This window comes from Cryptomeria japonica, chromosome 9, assembly GCF_030272615.1.
Source record: "Cryptomeria japonica chromosome 9, Sugi_1.0, whole genome shotgun sequence".
Lineage (NCBI taxonomy): Eukaryota > Viridiplantae > Streptophyta > Pinopsida > Cupressales > Cupressaceae > Cryptomeria > Cryptomeria japonica.
In genome coordinates this window covers 600,585,592-600,607,032 of record NC_081413.1, presented here as the reverse complement: position 1 = coordinate 600,607,032, position 21,441 = coordinate 600,585,592, and the positions used below count along the sequence as shown (strand labels likewise).

Genomic DNA, 21,441 nt, shown 5'->3' with positions numbered 1-21,441 from the left:
TTTATATAGGTGGCAAGTCACACATTATAACATACAATGACACAAATCAATCACCAAGAACAGCTGCCTAAGCTCTTAATAGCCATAAACAGTGATAAGTAGAAAAGAATATAATACAAGAACAGACAATCTCGATCTATATATAATCTCATTCATTTAACTTAGTGTTAAGGAGATTAGTGATACTCCAATACAACATGAAAATTTATATCTCAACTGCCTACCTTTTTCAATTCCAATTTCGTCGTCTTCTTCTTCTTCTTCTTCTTCTTCTTCTTCTTCTTTCTCCTTTGCTGGTACGAGATTATCTGTCAACGCTCCAGCTACATGCAGCTTCTTGCATGCCTCAAGACATGCTACTTGCTTCAACATATTACATTTACCCTGAACCTTAACAGTCAAGACAGGACAATTCCTAGGTAGTTCCATTATGCACTCACCAATTTCCTTGTTGATATAAAATGTCGGCCGAGGTGTATAATATCTGAGTAACCATAATAGACACTACTCATCTAAGATGACTAAAATGCCAATAGATTCTCAATAAAATTATAAAAGAAATGGTAAGTCATAAAATGAATATCCATCAGATGAAAGATAGAAGCTAAATTTCTACACTCCAACTCCAGTAAAATATTTATTTTTCAACAAACTAAGATCCAGAATACATGTAAATTCAAGAATGAAAAACATTATGCATGCCTAACATCATCATGAATGTTAAGAATTACCTGTCTCCAGGCAACTGTGAACAGTAATAATGGATCAATGCTACACTAGAGTTCAACGAAACTATAGCCTGTGTGGATTCCACACAATAAACCTCCATATTTGGCATTGACTCTGCATGCAGGTCATATGGCGTGCGAGTTCTATTCAATGCCACATCTCTCATGGTTTGCTCACTTTTGATATAATTATCAATCTTTCTTTCTTCTTCAACATCGTCCCTGTGAGTAACCAAAGCAATAACCATTAGGGACATGTCAAATATATGCTACAAAAAGTAGGTTTTCTTTATCATCATAATGAAGAAAAAGATAAACATATATTTTCTAAAAGGTATGTACCTTAAAAGAAGTTTCAACACATTATTTTATTTTGTACTGGCAAAATATCATATTGAAACCACAAATTGCTAACTTGAAATTGATTTCAACCATGCAAAGATGGGATGAAAAGGCTTAACAAAAAAGTCACAGAAAATAAAATTATATCGGTGCTCACTAGTGACCACTGTATTTACTTGGGAAAGTAGTAAGAACAACAATGAAGGATGCAGCACAAGTACTAACAACAACAGCGAGGGAAGCCAAACACAAATCCAAAGAAAAAAAAGAAGAGATGAAATAAAAAACTGAACCCAAAAAGAAAACATCAATGTACCATGTCCTCTTTCAAATAAATTTAATTTGAATAAATTAATAGCCCAATCCCTACATTTTCCAGGGAAACAATGAATTTAATATTTATTTATGTTTCTGGTGGAATTTAATATTTCAAAATCAATTCCAAAACATTTAAATATTAAAATTAATATTTTATAACTCTATATGGGGCATGGGATTCCCCAAGAGACTTATAATTGGGTTCATGTGCTAAAGTAGAGAATCATTGGTTAGTTATGGCAGTGGTATAAGTATGATACACAGGTTATGTTGGACAGACAACTTTAAATGAAGATTCAAAATGTAATTTTAAATGATTTAAAGGGGTGTTGGGCTTTGGGTATCCAGGTTTGGTATATTAATTTGTAAACATATACATGTCTTCTCAATTTCTCATTTTCGTTGTTTGAGAACTTGTGCTTGACAAGTTTTTTGTGTAGATAAAAACCAATAGAAGTTGTGAACCGTGGATGAAAACCCTTCAATTCAAGAGATTAATTTCACCCAGAGAAATGGAGCTTCATGGATTATGCAGTTTTCAACTAGTTTCATTGTGGTGTATTTACTTACAAGTTTGGTGTTGCTGTAGAGCTTTCAATGTGCCATTGGTGTCATGGACGTGGTATAGGGTTTTGTTTCTTTTATTTTTTGTGCATAATCATGATAGCGGCTGGAGGATTTTGTAGTTCTTTTGGTTTCAATTTGGCAGTGTAGCAGTGGAGTTTGCAGTCTGATGTGTAGTGGCAATTTCAGAGGTTTAGTTTGTGGTTTCACTTTGCTTGTGTGGAAGTCTTCTTAATTGTTGGTGTTTCTGTTCCTGATCATTTCTAGTAGCTGGGAATATCATTTTTTGTTGTGGAAAATTATGGTGAGTTTTTGGTGATTCTTTGGCAATTTTTGTTGTCAACAAGGTGTGAGATTAGTACTATTTGTTCCATATTTGAGTTTTCTGTTATAAGGACTGTCATAACAAACAGTTTTGTTGCAGATATTAGTAATTTTAAATTAAATAAGATTCTGGAGTTCTTGTCTCAAAGTTGTGCAAATTTGGTGTAGATTGATAGTTCTTGTTGTGCTTTTTGAAGTGCAATATTTCCGATTCTTTAAGGAATTTGGAATTGTTTGGAGAAGTTCGTTCATAAGGTTTTTAAGTTTAGATATTGACTCAGATTTTCTGTACCTCATTGTATTATTTTTTATTTGTTTTTACTTTGGGACATTACAGTGATAATAGAGCTTTGATCTTGCTAACCTGCAAAATAAAATGTGCATCATGGGAGGATTCTTTGAATCACTAACAAATGGAAAAAAATTAGATTATTTAATTGACTTGCAAAATAGACTTCAAAGGTTGTGTTAATGTGTTTTTTAGAACACCTCGAACACAAAATAAAATACTAAGTTTTCTATCCTCTCTTGAACAAAGAAACCTCACATGCTAAACAATGTGATCAAACGAGACAACTCTAGCCTCCGGGAATAGTAGAGGCCAGTGAATTTCAATCTTTTATTTGCCCGTCAAGCGGAAGGGGACATTACAAAGAAGTTACTAAGGACATAGAGAATGAGACAAAGAAAGAAGAACAATCAAATTTAGAGACACGAGGACATCAGGAAGAAGCAAAAAGAGGAATTAAACAAGCAAATGGAAGGTAAAGATTCTTTGAAAAATGTTTTACTGGTTTCTAATAAATACATGTACAAAATACTGATTGGTGCAGGAGCACCTAATGGATGCATGCCTCCATGAGGCAACCATTTTCAAAGTCTATGTTGGTTTTTTGTGTTGTGAGCATGGAATAAGGTCCATTGGACCATTTGGTAGTTGTTTGAGTCACATTGGTGCATTAGGAAGTAGGTTGATGCAAAATTGGCATATTGTCATGTTGATGCCAAAAGTTGTCATATGAGCATAAAAGTTGTCACTATTGTTTTTATCAACTCTTCATCATGTAATAAGGTCCATTTGACATCTTTGAGATTGGTTGTAATGGTTTAGAGGCTTAGGAGGACCTTTTAGGATCCTTTAACAAGTCTTGTCAAAAGTTGACATTGCAACTTTCTTACAAATTGCCATATTGAGCAAAATTGTTAAGTTTGGGGTTAGTTAATGTTCAAATATCAGTTATGGACGTTGGAGGGTTGAGAAGACATATAATATCCTTGTTTCATCGACCATGGGGTCAGTTGGTAGATTTGATGAAGTTTAAAGAAGAAACAATCAATAAAACATCTCAATTTCTTGCAATCTGAATCGGTTTTTGCTGCTCTTTTGCTTCCCACATGCCTGTACAGATTAATGGTGGCCTGAAACTGATTGGACATGATTTTATATTGAATTACCTTTATTTTGCATCTGGTGGCAAATTGGGTTAAGATTTGAGGGAGTTATGGTCATTTTAATGACTACTATTTCCAGATTTTTCCAGTAGCAGTCCCATTGCAGCACTTAGTACTTTCTTGTACTGGCAAATTGTACCCTCAGACCAGATGAATTTGAAAGTTCTCTGAGTCCCCTTTCATTTCGCACCGGTCTCATCAAATTCCATAAAATTTGAAGCATTTTATAGGCATTTTTCTAAAAACTGTCCAGAAAACCTAGTTTTAAGGGTTTGAAGAGAAAAATGTGAATAAAACCTCCATTCCACCTCTGTGAATTGCCAAACTTGGTGGAATGGAAGGCCTAGGAGTGCTACAAGAGGGTTTTGGAGCATTTTTACTGGAAGTGGGGTTTGAATCATTTTGAGGCGAAATTAGGCTAACTTCTCCATGTGTTAGGCTTAGTGAACATAGGTAGAGGTGAGGGTTTGGTGTTTGATAGTTTGGTGCAAGTAGGTGTTGGAATATACAATTTTGGACCCTATGTGATGTGTCTTAACCTTTGGAGTTGAGTTTTGGAGTTTGGTAATTGAATTGTTGGCACTTGCTTTGTAAACGTGGCCTAATTAGGCCTACCTAGTGGATTACCAGTAAAAAAAAAGGGTTACTTTCTGATACAACCCCTAAATCCAAGTGGATATGTTGTAGAAAAGCCAAATGGGTATCCATAAATGCCTTTTTTTAATCCTGATCCTGTCCGTACCAAAAGTTATGTCTTGAAAACCTCTGAGTAGGGCTACTAGGAGATTTGGTTGGTTGTGAAGAAACTCATCTAAAAAATTTTTAGAGACCCTGATCAATGCATGGACGATGGTCATTAAAGTGCCCTAAGATGCCTTGAAAGTCTTCCCTTGAATTATCAAGTCAATTAGGAAGTCCACACCAAGTTGAGCCAAACTGGTCTAGTTCTAAGAGACCTAGTGAGCAAGATTGGTGAGTTGGGAGAATGATCTCCTATCAAGAGTCACATGTGCCCTTGTAGGTGTTTGATTTATATTGTTATGTGAGGTTGGTGGCCTTCTCTGCATCACTGATGTAGTCAAGGTAGAAAGGGCTCCACTCGCTAGATGTGAACAATTCAAGTTGAAGAAGATTTGTCAAATTGTGCACTATCTTTTGAACATCCAACTGGTAAGTCAATGATTGATAAGTATGCTTTCGAGAAAAATATTTTCCTAACTTAGGAGTTTTGAGTCATAAAAATGGTGGTTATAAGGATAGCTCAACCAATTCTCTTATGCCAAAAGAGGTTGAGCATTTTGTTCGATCCTAAGGTATGAAAACATTTTATATTTGTTGCATCTTGTGTCTACAAACTTTTTGTCATCATGGGAAGAACTCTAAGAAAGGTAATAACGTGAAGCAGCCTAGGGCATATAGATTCATTGATCCAAATTTAAGATTGCTTTTGCATATAGGATCTAGGTGATTCCTTGGAAAAATGAAAAGGTAGAAAACATGATATTTCATTTGAATTCCCTATCTCTTACATATGAATTACAAAAGAATTAATAGACAATCATAAGGAGTATTTTCTGCATACTAGTAGTGTTATGAGGAATCAATGTTTCAGATTTATGCATGGTGTTTTGCAGCCAAGTTCACAATTCGAAGGCAATATTTTAAATGATGGCAAAATGAAAATAGTCATGATAGAACGCATGAGGTAGATTGGTGGTAATAAAAAATATATCATTTTGATGTTCCATATTTTATTACTAATCTTAGCAAGGTGTTTTTGGAATCAATTTGCACACATGATTGCTATCTTTGGATGTATGGAATGTTGAACCAACCTCCAAACTAGGAACTCGACCTGCAATATGACCTTCATAGAAAGAGAGAAGCAAAGCTATTTCACCAAATAATTGATTGTATTGAGATGAGATAATGTACAAATGCCTTTCTTATAAAGGCAAGGAAAGATCCGGTAGAGACAACCAACCGTCCAACTACCAGCAACAATTATTAAATGCAATTAATAAATTTTTAAATTACTAATAATGTTGGATGCCTAAGTAAACTTAAGCATAGGTAAATAAGTAAAACCGCATTTTCTCCAACACCCTCCCTAAGTGCAACAAAGGGAGTAGATTATTATGCAATATAGGTCTTGAGAACAAGGCCATGTTAAGTATCCATGTACAATGCAAATGCAATGCAATGAAAGCAAATCTCTCACAAACCAGAAAAAAGGAGAAAACCCTATAGGACAAAACTCCTCTCCCAAAAGAGAGAAAAGAACCAAACAAGATGATGCATGGAGGATTCACTCAAATCCCCCAAGGACTACATACATCATTTTTATACAATCGAGAATCCATAATCTCTTATAGAATTGGTCAGTCCTTCAAGACAAAACATAGTCCAATGTCTACAAACAACATTTCTCCCCTTGGGAAGAAGATAAATCAAGTATAAATGCAGGAATGCTTCCCATTCTAGATAGGAAATGGTAGTAAGTGGAAACCAAATGTATAGAGATGGTGATGCCTCTAAAATTTTATCATGTGTTGCCAAGTCCTTGGACGATGAAAATGTCACAAACCAATCAGGTACACACCCAATCACAAAGGAAGGTGACAAACAAGGAACCACTGGAAACTGATTTTGAACATGCTCCAAAGACAAATAAGATGAAGTGACAACTGATGTGTCATGAATATCATCAAATAGGAAAGATAAACCCTCAAATTTGTCCTCCAAACCTGAAATGTGAGGCTCCACAAACAATGAGCCAATGTCTGGCAAGTAGGAATCCCAATTAGGAAGACTATTAGATACCTGTTGTGATGAATCATTGGTAACACTCAATCAATCACCAACAAAAGATGAATGTGTGACCTCAATTGGAGAAGTAGGAGCTGCAGGTGGAGTCATTGGATCATCATAATTCTCAAGCACTACATCATATTCAAACTCCTCTAAGCTACCTGTTGACGTGTCTAAAGTCGTATCGCTACAACTCTATCCGGCCAACGTAGAATAGAATGATCTCGCCGAGTATCCTATCCTCTCTTGTATAAGGAATCCCTAATGTTGTTTTAGTTGATCAAAGGGGACAACCTCAAGGTTCCAAATGTTAGGTCATGACTGCAGGATAACTCGGCAGTTGATCTGTTTTGCTGGTAACACAAGGGGCCTTACGTTTTGTGACAAGCTGGTCTGTTGCGATTCTCAGACTGGGGAATAAAAGCAAAAGAGAAGGGTTAGGAGACCTCAAATTAACAAGAGTGGTATGCGGGTAGACGGATTCAACATAACCAATCCCTGCTTGGCAAAAATAACTCACAACCTCGCAGGAACGGTGCAATGTTCAAGGGGACTTAGAAGATTTTCAGACTGCAAGTGCATGCCCAAACACCCAATTTTGGCACAGCTCAGACGGACACCTGCAATTGAACTAAACACAATTTAAAGGCTCAGACTAGCCATACACAAGGATACACAATCAACATATCCTCAATGGTATGAGCCTGAATCCATCAGATAACTGCACACCAAAAGATCTATCTAAATTGCTGAAAGAAACCATGCAAACAGACTAAAACCAAGATGATAAACACCAAATCAATGTCCATTATATTGATTCTAGCTGCCTATTACAACAATTTCTGTAGCATTTCTATGCTATTGCTAAAATCTAACAATCTAACCTATTCTACCTGTCTACAAAAACTCTAACAAGAATCTAACCCTTTACAAAAGAAAGGCCTCTGCCTTTTATAGAATTTACAAACTGAACCAACGACCAGGATCGATTGCATCCAAGGGCTGCAATCTGTCTTCTAGAAGTTGGCAGCTTTAAACCATGCCTACTCAATTCTTAGTCATCCACCCAACCACTCTCCTCAGCTACCGACCACTATTTAACATCAATTTGACATCAATTTGATCAATTAGATAGCTGGAGATAACCAACCTGTGTCCCTTTAGTTTAAATTCATTAGGTGGGGCACACAGGTAGTCATGTACAATAAAGCATTTCAGTTTTTTAAACTTCAAACTATTTTCTGGAATTTCTTCCAACAGTGTATTTCTGAGAATGCACATTTCGAGTATTCTGTGTTCTTGGTCTTCAGTCTCATTGGTGGACTTCAACTTGTCGTTTGGCGACACACTTCCCAACGCTTGGTTCCGATCTCGCGCTCCTGCATCTTCTTCTCCAACTTTCAGTGTTGGTCATGATCGAGGCTCCTTGACATTTTGGGCTTTCTCCTGGTTCTTCCCGATGATGCCTTCGACCTACAAATAATCAATTTCCACTCCGCATTAATCATTTTGAAAATTAATTAAATTAATTTAACAAATATTAAATTTTCAAGGTGAGGTCGGGCTTTGGTTTGTTCACTCTTTAAAACAATAAAAATCCTCTTTCGCAAAATTAGTGATTTAAGGTTAAAAAGCGCAAGTTTTACTAGCGTTGATTTATGCGATTTTTTTTGTTTTAAATGCTTCTTCTTTTGACATCAAACTCAGGGCTCTGATACAAAATGAGCGAACTTTCTTTTTACAAAAATCGGCCACTTAACTTTAAAAAAAAGACATGACTTTGTTTATAATCACCCCAAGCCCTATGAAATTCGGCCATTTTCATTAAAATGTGTGATTTAGTTCTTTGGCTTTCTTTTAAATTTCCTCACGAAATGGGAGAAATTCGGCCATTTAGCTGAAATGTGCGATTTTTTTGGTTTGTTTTATTTCTCTTGAAAACACCTGAACTTCATTGTTTTCACCCCCCTAAGAAAATTCGGGCTTTTGAGGCGAAATGTGTGACTTTAAACAACTCGACAATTTGAGGTGAAAGTGTCAAAAGACACTTGGAATTTTGGAAAGCCTCCATGCTTCTAACTTAATTCGGTCTCCCTTGGTTCAGTTTCGGCCAATAAGGGGGAAATGTGAGAAAACGATTTTAAGCGTCCCTTTGTCAAACTTGCAAATCGGCTTAGAATGCCGAATTTTAGCTTGCTTGCCCCTTTAACTTGCTTTTGGAAAAACTTCAGCGTTTTAAACAAAAATGTGCGAACCCTTCTTGTTTTCTTTAGTTGAGTATTCGGGCCAAAAGGCGTGATTTTCTTTGTCATGCGATATTACATTTTAAACGCCCCTTTTACTAAGTCCAAAACTTGCTAATTTCAGCTCTCTTGGGCGATTTTTTTTTTTGTTCAAATGCCTTTCATTTTGGAAATTCGGGATTATTAGAGGCTTTGTGCGGTTTTCCATTTTATCAGGTATTTCCCGACTTTGACAAGCAATGAAGACACATCGTTTATCCCTAACGTCTGAAGGCATTTTGAATGGGTCGAATCTTGATATTTTGGCAAACTTCGGCCCTTTGAGTCTTTTGGGAAAACTCGGATTATTAGCACAATTTGTAAACTCGCGCTTTGCCTTGGTTTGGAAAGGTTGGGCCTTTAGGGAAAATTGCGCGACTTAGGGTTTTCACGAGATGTCAGGATATTTCTCGAGTTTTACTGGCAAAGAAATGAGCGATTTTGGCTGACATTTCGCCCCTTTTCACTAAGTGATTTTCGGGCCATTTGAGGAAAATGCGCGATTTTGCTTATACATCTTTTAGACGCCTTTCTAATTTTGGGCTATCTGGTCGTTTTGAGAGATTTTTCTCTTAAGTTGAACTTTGGGCATTTAGGCATAGATTCGTGATTCTCTACCAAGTTGCCTTGTGATTTTACATTTTCGGCCAATGAGCCGATTTGGCGAACATAATGTATTTTGCCATCTTCGACTTATTGAGCTTTAAGGTGCGACTTAGAGGTTTTCGGCCCACATGGACATTTATGTGCGATTTTGGACTCTTAGTCATTTTCGGCTTACAAGCCAATTTTGCAAACCTGACGAGTTTGAACTTTTTTCGGCTTTGCTGGGTGAGACGCAAGGTAGAATGCAAAAATCATGATTTACATTTGACATTTCATTAGGTTTTACCAGCTATTTCAAACATGGGCTCTATCTCTCCTTCCTCCACACAAGGCAAACACAGCGGGGGTCCCCTATCACAAAGACGGGGTGAGGTGTGCGATATGCACAACACTACCATCATCAAAGGGAATATTATCAACATTATCAAATGGAATAAGGCAATATGAAGCAGGATCATTTGGGATTAAAGGAACATGTGGATCTCCAAAAATCTCCCAAAGTATGGTCCAAATTGTGCATGGGCACTTAATACCTTGAAACTTGGGGTAAATATCATGGAGAAAGCTCATATTAATACTACAGTCTACAACCATTCAATCCTATGATATGATCATTCTTATTAGCCCAAACTAATTACTTCCATGGTGTCTTTGGCTCAAGAATGAGTCCATAAAGATGAGGCAAGAGATTAAGTCACCTACAGTGTGCGATGATTCCTTTTGCCTATGGGTCATAATTCTCCTTAGTCAAAATAACAAAAGATGGATGTGTGGCATAACCCATGATTACATCAATGATACACTTCTCACATCATAAATAAAGATCAACTAAAAGAAATTGTGCAAAACCAAAATCTAATTTCAATAAACCAAAATGGGATATATTGGCGGCAATATTGTACATCAAAATAAAACTAGTTAATTAAGCTGTAATTGTCTTGGTTAGTTGGCAACAACAGGGTGGTAGTTGCGGTGCGATGATTGGCGCTCACACCCCCTCGGTATCTTTATATACTTCCGAATGTAACTTGTGAGACAACAATTATGAATGGAATAACAACTCTTATATTTATCTAATATCTATGGCATTATTATTCTGCATTACGTGTTTTATCTGTGTACTTTAAGTTATTCACCAGAGAGGGTAAACATTTGGCGCCGTTGCCTAGACGTACTCGAGAAAGGAAGGAGCCAATGGTGCACGGACACGATGGGCCTACCCGTTGGTGAGATAAACCCAGAGGCCGACGACGCGCAAACAGAGCTCTACAGCGGAGAAGACACTGCGACGAGGGAATTTTCAATCCTGCTCCAGGTAGCCATCGGGATCTACGTCCGACGAGAGACCACGGAGGCTGAAATCCCACCAAGTGTCGTGTGGACAACACTAGAGGTTAGCCCGGCAGTAAATCGGTTGATGAACCACCTCCCGTGGTTGCTTGCACAGGCATCGCTGGCACAACAAGCTCGCCTGGAGGAGATTGCCCAGGAAGTGTGACGCCAATAAATCCTCCAACAATACGAAGAAAGCAGCCGTCAGGAAGCGGAGCGGGATGGCACGAGGCCAGGAAGGAATTGAACCCTGAATCCCATAGGGATAAAGGAACATTCTATATTCAAATAAAGGTGTCATAATATTGACACGAGTTGTATTTGACGAAATGAATTAATAAAGGCGTGTTTTGGTTTATGTGTTGTGAATTATGGAAATGTACGGGAATTAATGCCCAACCTATTAAACAAAGATAGAAATAAGAAACCAAAAACGGACGAGTGGGAGTCCACGCAGAGGACCTTGATTCTGGAACGAGTAGAATGTAGACGGAGGCTGAGGCAACTTGCCGAAGGACGACCTGCCGAGGGGTTGCCCGAAGGGAACCAAGGAGGTGTCACAGAGGGTGCAGAAGCCGAGGGAAATTCCTACACGTCGCCGGAACACCGTAGGGTGAGAAGCCACGAAGAGTTTCTAGAGGAAACAAGGTTACGGAGGAATCTAGTCGAAGAGACCCGGGATCAGTTTAGAAACTTATCCCTTACGCCACGAAGTGAGGATCACCAAAGGGAGCCAGGAGTGGGCTTAGGTGAGAACGGAGGGGAGGACAACCGTACGGTTGTAGGTGCCACACACGGGAGGCAAAACACCGTACCTCCAGTCACCCACGCAGGACACACCACCGGCACCGGAGGGAGCGGCGCAAGGGCACAGACACAGCCACAACCACCTCTAGGAAGACGACCCCCATCGATGGCAGGAAAACAAAAGTTGCCCAAATTCAACGGAGATGGCAACGATGACCCCGTACGACACTACCGTACGTGTGAGACAATATGGTCAGCCAAGGGGGTGGTTGACAAAGCGGATTGGGTGGTGCAGTTCCCTGCCACCCTGAGAGGCGTAGCAATTGATTGGTACTCTGATGTGGATAAAGTAAAGGTGGGAACATGGGATGAACTACAGAAAACTTTCGAGAAGGAGTTTCGACTCCTTCGAGATGATAATGAGATCGTGGCAGAGATATTCAGCACAAAGCAAGGAAAGCACGAGACAGTGCGAACATACAGCCGACAGTTAAAGGAGTTATTGGGGAAGATGGAGAACCAACCGGCTGATAGACTAAAGAAGAGATGGTTCGTGGAAGGGTTGCAGTCATCCCTAAGGAGAAAGATGAAAATTGTACCGCCCACCTCATACGATGACGTGTACAACCGTGCAATGGATTTGGAAAGTGAAAGCAAAACATCGTGGAAGAAAAAAGGACAAGTCCTCTGCAGAAGAGGAGTCCTTGAGAGAAAGCAGCAATGACGAATCATCAAGTAAGAAGGTGCAAGCTCTTCAAAAGGATATGCACCGTATGTTGAAGGAATTTAAGAACATGAAAGGAAGCACGAGCAAAAACGAAGAGGTGTGGTGCACTGATTGTAAGGAAGAAGGCCACACAAAAGGCACCTGCCCAAAGAAGGCCTTTTGTCAAATTTGCCAAGTGATGGGACACTCCATCAAGGAATGCCCATACAACATGAAAACCCGAACTACGCAAATGAGCCAAGTGTTGTTCACGGAGCAGGACACAACATCCGCACCAGCAGGTACGGCCCAGCAAACCAACACAACGGCATCATCTGGAGGTTGCCGAGACAACAAACGCAGTGGGGGAAGGAATAACAACAATAACAATAACGGAAGCCGTATCTAGTATGACGCCAAGGGCCAGCCAATGATCCAATGTAGGGCCTGTAATCAGTGGGGGCACTTCGCCTGTGATTGCACGAAGGAAGCCACCCCTCAACACCTCTGCCGATGGTGTGGGCCAGGCGACCATGAGGATGCAAATTGCCCAAAGGCAAGGGTTAATCTCCTCAACATTGAGAAGGCTGAGAAGACGGGTGAGAAAAAGTACTGGTGATCACCCATGCTCAGACGAAAAAGGCCACTTATCCCAACCCCCGTATGGAGAAGGAGAGATTACGGGAGGCAAAGGCCAATATTGAATGTGAGATGGCGGCCAAACGACGGAACAACGAGGTGGTGAGTACATCATCCCGTACGGAAGCTGAAAATAACATCATTGGGCAAGTACTGCAGATGGAAGTACCTATAAGGGTAAAGGACCTTCTAGAAACAATGCCACAATTAAGAACTGCCATTTTTAGTTCCATACAAACCACTGCGCAGGCACCTTTGCGTGCCACACGAGTGGAAGTTCCGATCAACCCCTTGGCTGACCCAATGTTGTTGGTCTTAAATAGTGGTCAGCATCCTGCTGTAGTAGAGATGGGAATTCTCGAGGCTATCCTCAAGGACACCATCGTGGACGGAGGTTCGGGGGTGAATGTACTGCCAGAGGATACGTGGAAGAAGCTGGGGAAGCCAACACTATGGCCACCCACGTTCAACTTGGTAGGTGCAGACCAGCACAACATCAAGGCACTCGGCACCCTGATGGCCCAGCCGGTCACCATCGGCACGCAACCCTTCATACTAGATTTTGTGGTAATCCCACTCAAGAAGAAGGGGTACGACGTCATCTTAGGCAGAGGGTGGCTAGTTACAACAAAGGTGAACCACGACTGGAAAAAGAACACCCTTTCTATGGAGAAAGAGGGGCGGAAGTACACCATTGATTTGAGGACCCAGGTTGTCGGCGAGGAACTGGCATCATCTTCGGAATCGGAGGGTGAAGGAAAAGGTGACCTGAGGGACAACGAAGGGATTCTCAAACTAGGAGAGTGCTCCGAGGATGAGACAGGGTCATTGAACGGGCTCTTCCACTGGCAGATGGAGGATTACGAAATGTTCCAGAGCTACAGGCTCGAAGTAGAGGAACTAGAGAAAGTGACAGAGGTGTACCTGCCAAAATATAGAGAATATTGGAAGGGAGACGCCCCAAACCTCGGTGACGTAGATAAACCCAAGATCATTTGTGTCGGCAACAATTGGAACCCTGTGAGGAAGGCCGCAGCCTTCAAAATCTTTATTATTCTTCTTCTTCTTATGTACGGGAAGGAGACCGTGGTCCCTGTAGAATTTGTGGTTCCAGGTCTTCGGATGGCCATTGAAAATAAACTTGCCACCAACGGGTCCAAATTGAAACCCTACCACAAGAAGCGCGCAAGGGACCCAAGAGGCCGGAAGGACACTCGAGAGTCTGAAGGAGAACCCGATAGGATGGAAGGGGACTCAAGAGGCCGGGCAGGCGAGTCAAGAGGCACAGGACCACAGCGAGACTCTCGGGCGAGGAAAACCAAGAAGGATGAAGGGCGATCCCAAAGGCATGGGACCCGAGCCGAAGACTCTAGACAATTAGATTAGGAAAAAAAAAAAACGTACGGTCGTATAATTGACCATACGGGAACCAAAAAAAAAAGAGAAAAAGGCGCACGTACAGCGGAAGCACCGAACGGTGGCACCACTGGGTTACCAAACGGTGGCACCGTGGGTCACCGTGTGGTGGCACCACAGGGTCACCAACCGATGGCACCGCGTGTCCACCGTGCGGTGGCACCGCGGGGTCACCGTGCAGTGGCCATGTAACCACATAGGCAGCGTAGTAAACCACACCAGTTAACGCACAAGCAACATCCACGGTACGACCTTCTCAGCCACCGTACGGGTTCACTCCATCGTCTAGTAGATAACTTGTGTACAGGCTTGGGACATTGCAGTCCGTAGGCCTGAAGGAGCACGGCGCCGATAGTTTAAAAAAGGGTGAAAGGGAATAAACGATGGTGATGGTTCATTTAAAAAAGAAAAAAAAAACGACGACAACCAGATTGAAAAATCATTCGATGACATCTGGAGCCAAGACGCTAAAACTAATTAGTGGTGAAGAAGGGTTTTAACATCTTAAAATATCACAGAAATGATGCGCGCCATGGACTTCCGTGTGGTTCTGAAGGTTTTGGCATGAAAATATTAGAGTGGTGAAGAAGGGTTTTGACATCTTAAAATATCACAGAAATGATGCGCGCCATGGACTTCCGCTGGGGCACTGCCCCTCGACCCCGCTGCGGGCACTGCCCCTAGACCCCCAGTTTATTTTTGAACTACAATACACTTTTTGAGTTGTTCGAAGGGCATCAGAGAAGGCACGGTAAGTGTCGGGTTGTCCCGTACTGTAAGAAAGAAGCCTGCAGCTAAGCATTGGCAGGGAAGCCATAAGCCGTAGAGGGAGACGGATTTGGAGGTTGCGAACAAACAGAGTTTGAGGGAAGGCATTGCAAGAACGCAAAGTCATACAGCACCAAAGAGTTATTCAGTTCAGTTATCAAACTTTGGGGAGTGTGATGGAGGGATTTGAGGTGTCTCCTAGCCTTTGTGCCCGAAGGTTGTGGCTACTTCCAGGCATGAATGGTACGCTTTGAGGAACTCGGAGTATGTCTCGGTTGGACGTGAGGTTGCCTTGGTGGATGCACAGAGGGCTCGGGAGGAGCTGACCACCAGGTTAGAGGTAGTACTAGCGTGAGACTTAGCTCAGCGTACCCAAGAGTTGGATGCCGAGAGGGCAGCGCGGGTGGCTATCGAGGACAAATTGGCTAGGGAGACAATATCATTTGAGTAGCAGTTGGTGGAGGCTGAGACTGAAAAGCATGTTTTGCAGACAAGTTTGGTTTAGGCACAGGAGGACTGTGATGTCAACGGAAGCCATAATGGTGAAATCCGCACTTGAGCATCGGATGGTAGCAGAAAAGGGTTTTCAGGCGAAGACGCAACAGGTGTATGAGTTCCGGGCTCGACTGGCGTCAACAATTCTGTTTAATGTCATCTCTATTTTGTATTAAGTCGTCCGGAGACGACTTCTTTTCTTTTGGGGGGAATGATGTTGGCGGCAATATTGTACATGAAAATAAAAATAGTTAATTAAGTTGTAACTGCCTTGGTTAGTTGGCAACTGCGGGGTGGTAGTTAGATGACAGGACTTGTGCAACAATGATATGGATGATAGAGAGTAGAATTTTGAAACGGTTTTTGACAGGAACTGCACAATTTAATTGGTACAGGACCCAGGTTGTATGTGTAGTGTAATATGATTCATCAAATTGGTAAAAAGTTTCTTGAGCATTATGGCTTGCAATTATTTGAGGGCTTGCAATCTTTGGGAAGGGATATTTTTCATGGCCCCTTTAAAATAAATTTAATTTGAAAAAATTAGCAGGGGAACACTAAATTTAACATTTCTTTATGTTTCCAATGGAATTTAATACTTCAAAATTAATTCCAAAACATTTACATATTAAGTTTAATATTTTATAACTCTATCTGGGCATGGGACTTTCCAAGAGACTCCTGATTGGTGTAAAGTTCTAGAATAGAAGATATTTTTTTGGTTATGACAATGGTATGACAGCACATTAAACAGGTAAGACAAGCAGGCTATCTTGGGCAAACAACTTTGAATGAAGATTCAAAATACAATTTTAAATGATTTCCAACCAAAAGGGGCATTGGATTTTGGGCACTTGTGTTTGGTATATTAATTTGTAAACATATTCATTCAACATATCTCAGTTTCCCATTTTCATTCTTTCAGCACTTGTTCTTCACAATTTCTTTTAAACAAAAATCAACAGCACTTGTGACCTGTGATCAAAAACCTATTGGTGGCAAGGGTCAGAGAACAAAAAACCTTTGAATCATGAGAGCAATTTCATCCAAATATTGCAACATAACTTCATGGATTATGTAGTTTTCAGTTAGCTTCATTGTGGTTTATTTACTTGCAAGTTTGATGTTGCAGTAGAGCTTCCAGTGCATTGTTGATTTCTTGTTCATGGTAGAGGGTACTTTTTCTGTTAGTTTTTTGTGCGTGATCATTGCAGGGGCTGAACATTTTGTAGTTCTTTTGGTTTCAGTTTCACAATGTGGTAGTGGAGTTTGCAGTGTGCTGTGTAAAGGTAGTTTCAGGAGTACAGTTTGTGGTTTCAGTTTGCTACTGTTTGGTTTGATGCTGTGGGATTCTTATTAGCTATTGTTGTTTCTGTTCCTGATCATTTCTAGTGGCTGCGAACATCAGTTTTTGTTGTGGCAAAGTTTGGTGAGTTTTCAGTGATTTTTCTTTAGTATATGTTCCCAGCAAGGTGTAAGATTAGCATTATTTGTTCCATATTTGAGCTTGATTTTGTAAGGAATGTCATAACAGTCTATTTGCTGTGGAAATTAGTTATTTTACATGAAATAAGTTGTTGGAGTTCTTGTCTCAAAGTTGTACAAATTTGGTGTGGATTAATTGTTCTTATTGTTCTTTTTCAAGTGAAATAATGCTAAATCTTTAAGGAATTTCAAATTTTTTGGAGAAGTTCATAAGGATTTAAAATATTTTGGCTCAGATTCGCTGTACCTTACTGCATTAAAAAAAAAAAAATTACTTTGGGATATTACACAATCAAGAAAAGACTATGTAAACATTTGACCTATGTTCAAAAGAGAGTAGAAAAATTATTTCATGAACTAATACTGTGGAATTGAGATTTTATATAGATGAGCTAAACTTTAAAATGATATATGAAGGCTAGCCTAAAACGCTTTCTCAGAAATTTTACATCAGTCTAGACCAACATCAGTTTCAATTAGACCACAACATGATGATGTGAACCTTAATAAGCAAGAAAAAGAACTTAAATAATAAAGAAGGATAGAAATCCAACCTCTTGACGAGGAAAACATAGTCAGAATCTTGCATCCTGGCACGGCCACGTGATTGTATAAAGCTACACATTGTGTCTGAGAAATCATATCGTATAACCAAGTTGCACCCCTTAATGTCAAAACCCTCTTCAAGGACTGAGGTTGCTACAATGATATTAACCTATGAGAAACATTCCATCAACAATATGTTAGAAAGCAAAATATTATTTAAAAAATTTTACCAAACAAAATGACAATAATTGAGCTCAATAATACAAGATCTACCATTACAAACATACACCATATACTAGGGTGTTTACAGAAACATATACATATAAGGAAAATAAAGAAATAAGTAACATATCTAGCATGTTCACCTTTCCATCACGAAATGCATCAACTATCTCTGTTTGCTGCCTTCTAGTTTGAGCTTGTAATTTTATTTGACTTCCAACTATATATTCTGTCTTGAAACCCGAGAAGCAATCTAGATAACCCAGTAAGTTTCCAAGAACAATGGCTGCTATCACCCTTGTAACAAATACAATGCACCTCACTTGTTTCCAATCCCTAAGAAACATAGACCAATCAAATCAGAAATTAAAAAATTAAAAAATAAAAGAATATCTTAAATATTTAATGTCACACGAAAAATAGACACGAATAGAGCTGTGAACAATTAAAAATATATATTTGCAAATCATTAAAAGAAATATTTTAACTACATGAAACTAGAACAAAGAAAGACAACACGACACTAGTCATCTTTACATCTGTCTGCTCCAATCATCTAAGCCAAAGTCTCTTCTCAGTATCAACAAATTATTTCTGCATTCATAACCTCACAATTAACTTAATGTTAAAATATAGTCTCAGTCATAACACACAGAAAACTAATTCTGTTCTCTAATTGTCTCAGCACACAGAATAATAATTCTGTTATTTGCGATTTAATTAAGATTGGAATTTAGTTAAGAGTTAAACTAACAAATTTGTTATGCAACATCATTAGTTTGATTAAGGTAATAGCCGGTGTAGAAGGATCGTGGCTCCACACAGGGATCAGGACCCTATGTGGAACCACGTAGGATCGTGACCCCCTGTGGAGGCACGATCCCATGGAAAACAAACGATATATATACACCACCCTCCCTGATGAATATAAATGAAAAAATACACAGCGATCAGTGGAAGATATATTCAGTTGCTTTTCGTATCTACAAAGGCAAATCGATAAAAGACACAAATCGGTTTTACATTCCTTCAATCATGTGCTAACATTCTAAACTTGACGTCACAGCAAATCAGATTGCTCAGTAAATCTATAATAGTCTATTTATATTTACATGGCATCAGAGCCTAACTATTTAAAGATCCGAATAGACTAAAAGCAAAGTTTACAAATTAAAATCGAAGATTTCTCAAATGGCGAACACAATTAGATTCGAGGACAGACTCGAAGGAGCAGCAAATTTTGTGGCTTGGAAAGTCAGAATTATGATCGTATTAAAAGAGAACAAAATAATTAAATTCATAAAAGAAGACAAGCCCGAACCTGAAGACGAACCTGAGAAAACTGTGTGGAATGAAGGAAATGATAAAGCTGTAAAAATCATGATAGATGCAGTAAGGGATCACATAATACCAATTATATCAAAATATGACAACGCATATGAAATGTACAAAACCCTTGAAAGGACGTATGAGATAAACAATTCGAGCAAAACCCTAGCCCTAAAAAGACAGTTGAACCACATAAGTATAAATAAAGGTGAATCTATAAACTCATACTTCATGAGGATAGCTTCACTCAGAGATCAACTGCAAAAACTTGATTATCTTGTCGAGAAGCAAGAACTATCAATGATTACCCTAGACAGATTACCTGAATCCTGGGAATCATTCAAACAAGGCATAAATGCAAGGGATAAATTCACATAATTTGATCGACTAAGGGATGACTCTCCTTGAAAAATCAAGGCAAATGAAAGGGGGAAATCACAAAACCAAAGATGAGGACCTACACATTCTGAATACTGACTCTCGTAAGAAAGAAAAGAAGAGAAACTTCAAGAAAAGAAAATCCCACCATGGGAAAAGCTTTCATAAGAAAGACATGTCAAAAATTCAATGTCACATATGTGATCAGTACGGACATATGTCATTTAATTGTCCTGACAGTAAAACAGCAGGCATCATTCGCCAAAGTAGAGAGGAACATAGAACTTGAATCTGAGAAGTTTGTATTATATTCAGCACTATCAAGTCAAGCTTCAAACAAGTCTAACACCTAGGTAATAGACAGTGGATCGTCAAAACATGTCACCGGATTCAGAGAATTATTAGATTCAATGGAAGAGGGATCAAATGAAGAGGTAACAATAGGGGATGACTCTGCACATCCAGTAAAAGGTGTTGGGACATGTACAACCAGACTAAAGTCTGGAATCTCAATTCAACTCACCGGGGTACTATTTGTACCAAGTATTAAAAGGAACCTAGTTTCTATCTCTGCACTTGAGGATGATGGATACAAAGTCTCATTCATAGAAGGAAAGGTAAGGGCATGGCCAAAAACATCCACCTTCAAAAGAGCACAAGTGATTGGTTACAGACAAGGACACCTATATGAATTGTGTAATGAGCCAAATCAAACCTTACTTCATGAAGTCACAGATCAAACAAAAATTTGGCATAGAAGACTAGGGCACTTACACTTTCGTGCTCTATGAAGAAATTAGTCACAGGACTACCTAAACTAAAGCCAATTCATTCAGATGTTTGTAAAGGATGTGCACTAGGGAAAAACACTAAAAGCTCTTTTCCCTGCAGCTCTAGAAAAACTAAAGGAGTACTAGAACTAGTTCACTCTGACTTGTGTGGGCCTATGTTTGAACCATCACTAGGAAACGCATTATACTATGTAATCTTTGTAGACGATTTTTCTAGGAAAACTTGGATTTATTTTTTTTAAAGGAATCTGAAGATATTCTTAGGAAATTTAAAGAGTTCAAATCTATTACAGAAAATCACTCTGGTAGGGAAATCAAAACTGTAAGGACTGACAATGGTAGGGAATACACATCAGATGTATTTAAAGAGTTTTGTAAAGATGTTGGGATTAAGAGGGAGTTCACTGTACCCTACAATCCTCAACAAAACGGGGTTGCTGAAAGAAAGAATAGAACAATAGTAGAAGCGGCAAGGGCTATGTTGTTGGATCAAAACCTTGAAACTCACTTTGGGGAGAAGCCACTAATACCGTTGTATACATTCAAAACAGATGTCCTCACTCTCATATTGGTGACAAAACTCTTGAAGAAGTCTTTACTGGAATTAAACCTGATATTAGCCATCTCAAAATATTTGGATGTCCTATTTATATTCATATACCTAAGGAGAAAAGAACTAAACTAGAACCTACTGGGCAGAAAGGGATTTTTGTAGGATATAGTGAAACATCTAAAGCCTACCAAATATTCATCCCTGGACAAAGACAAATAGAATTAAGTAGAGATGTCATATTTGAAGAAAATGTAGCCATTAACAAAACAAGGAGTTCCATCACACCTGAGATCCCAACTAATTCCATGAATTTGGAAGAAGATTCTCTTTCTGAAACTCAGAGGGAGCATCCTGAGGAAAACACCTTGGAACTTGAGAACACTACAACAGAGAATCCCAGGAAAAGACCACTATGGGCCACCAAAACAATACAGGAAGCAAAATCCTTTGCAGCACCTAGAGGAACATTTAGAGAAAGCAAAAGACCTTCAAAATTTGCTAGCTATGTTACTCTAATGACAGACCTCATAAATGTTGAACCCTCAAGTGCCGGAGAGGCTCTTAAACAACAAGTACGGAGGATGCCATGATAGAAGAATATCAATCT

The 21,441-nt window shown here is 39.4% G+C and overlaps 1 protein-coding gene across 2 annotated transcripts in view; it reads right to left on the bottom strand.

Annotated features, from left to right (window-relative positions):
- The window catches only part of LOC131074510 (endoribonuclease Dicer homolog 2), a 305,149-nt gene that overhangs the window by 110,907 nt on the left and 172,801 nt on the right, over positions 1-21,441 (bottom strand). For both annotated transcript variants that reach the window (XM_058011146.2, XM_058011144.2), the window contains exons 11-14: positions 17,927-18,119; positions 17,570-17,730; positions 732-950; positions 225-484 (exon numbers count right to left, since the gene is read on the bottom strand). In XM_058011146.2, the coding sequence (XP_057867129.2) occupies positions 225-484; positions 732-950; positions 17,570-17,730; positions 17,927-18,119 (833 nt within the window). The remainder of the gene's footprint in view (positions 1-224; positions 485-731; positions 951-17,569; positions 17,731-17,926; positions 18,120-21,441) is intronic.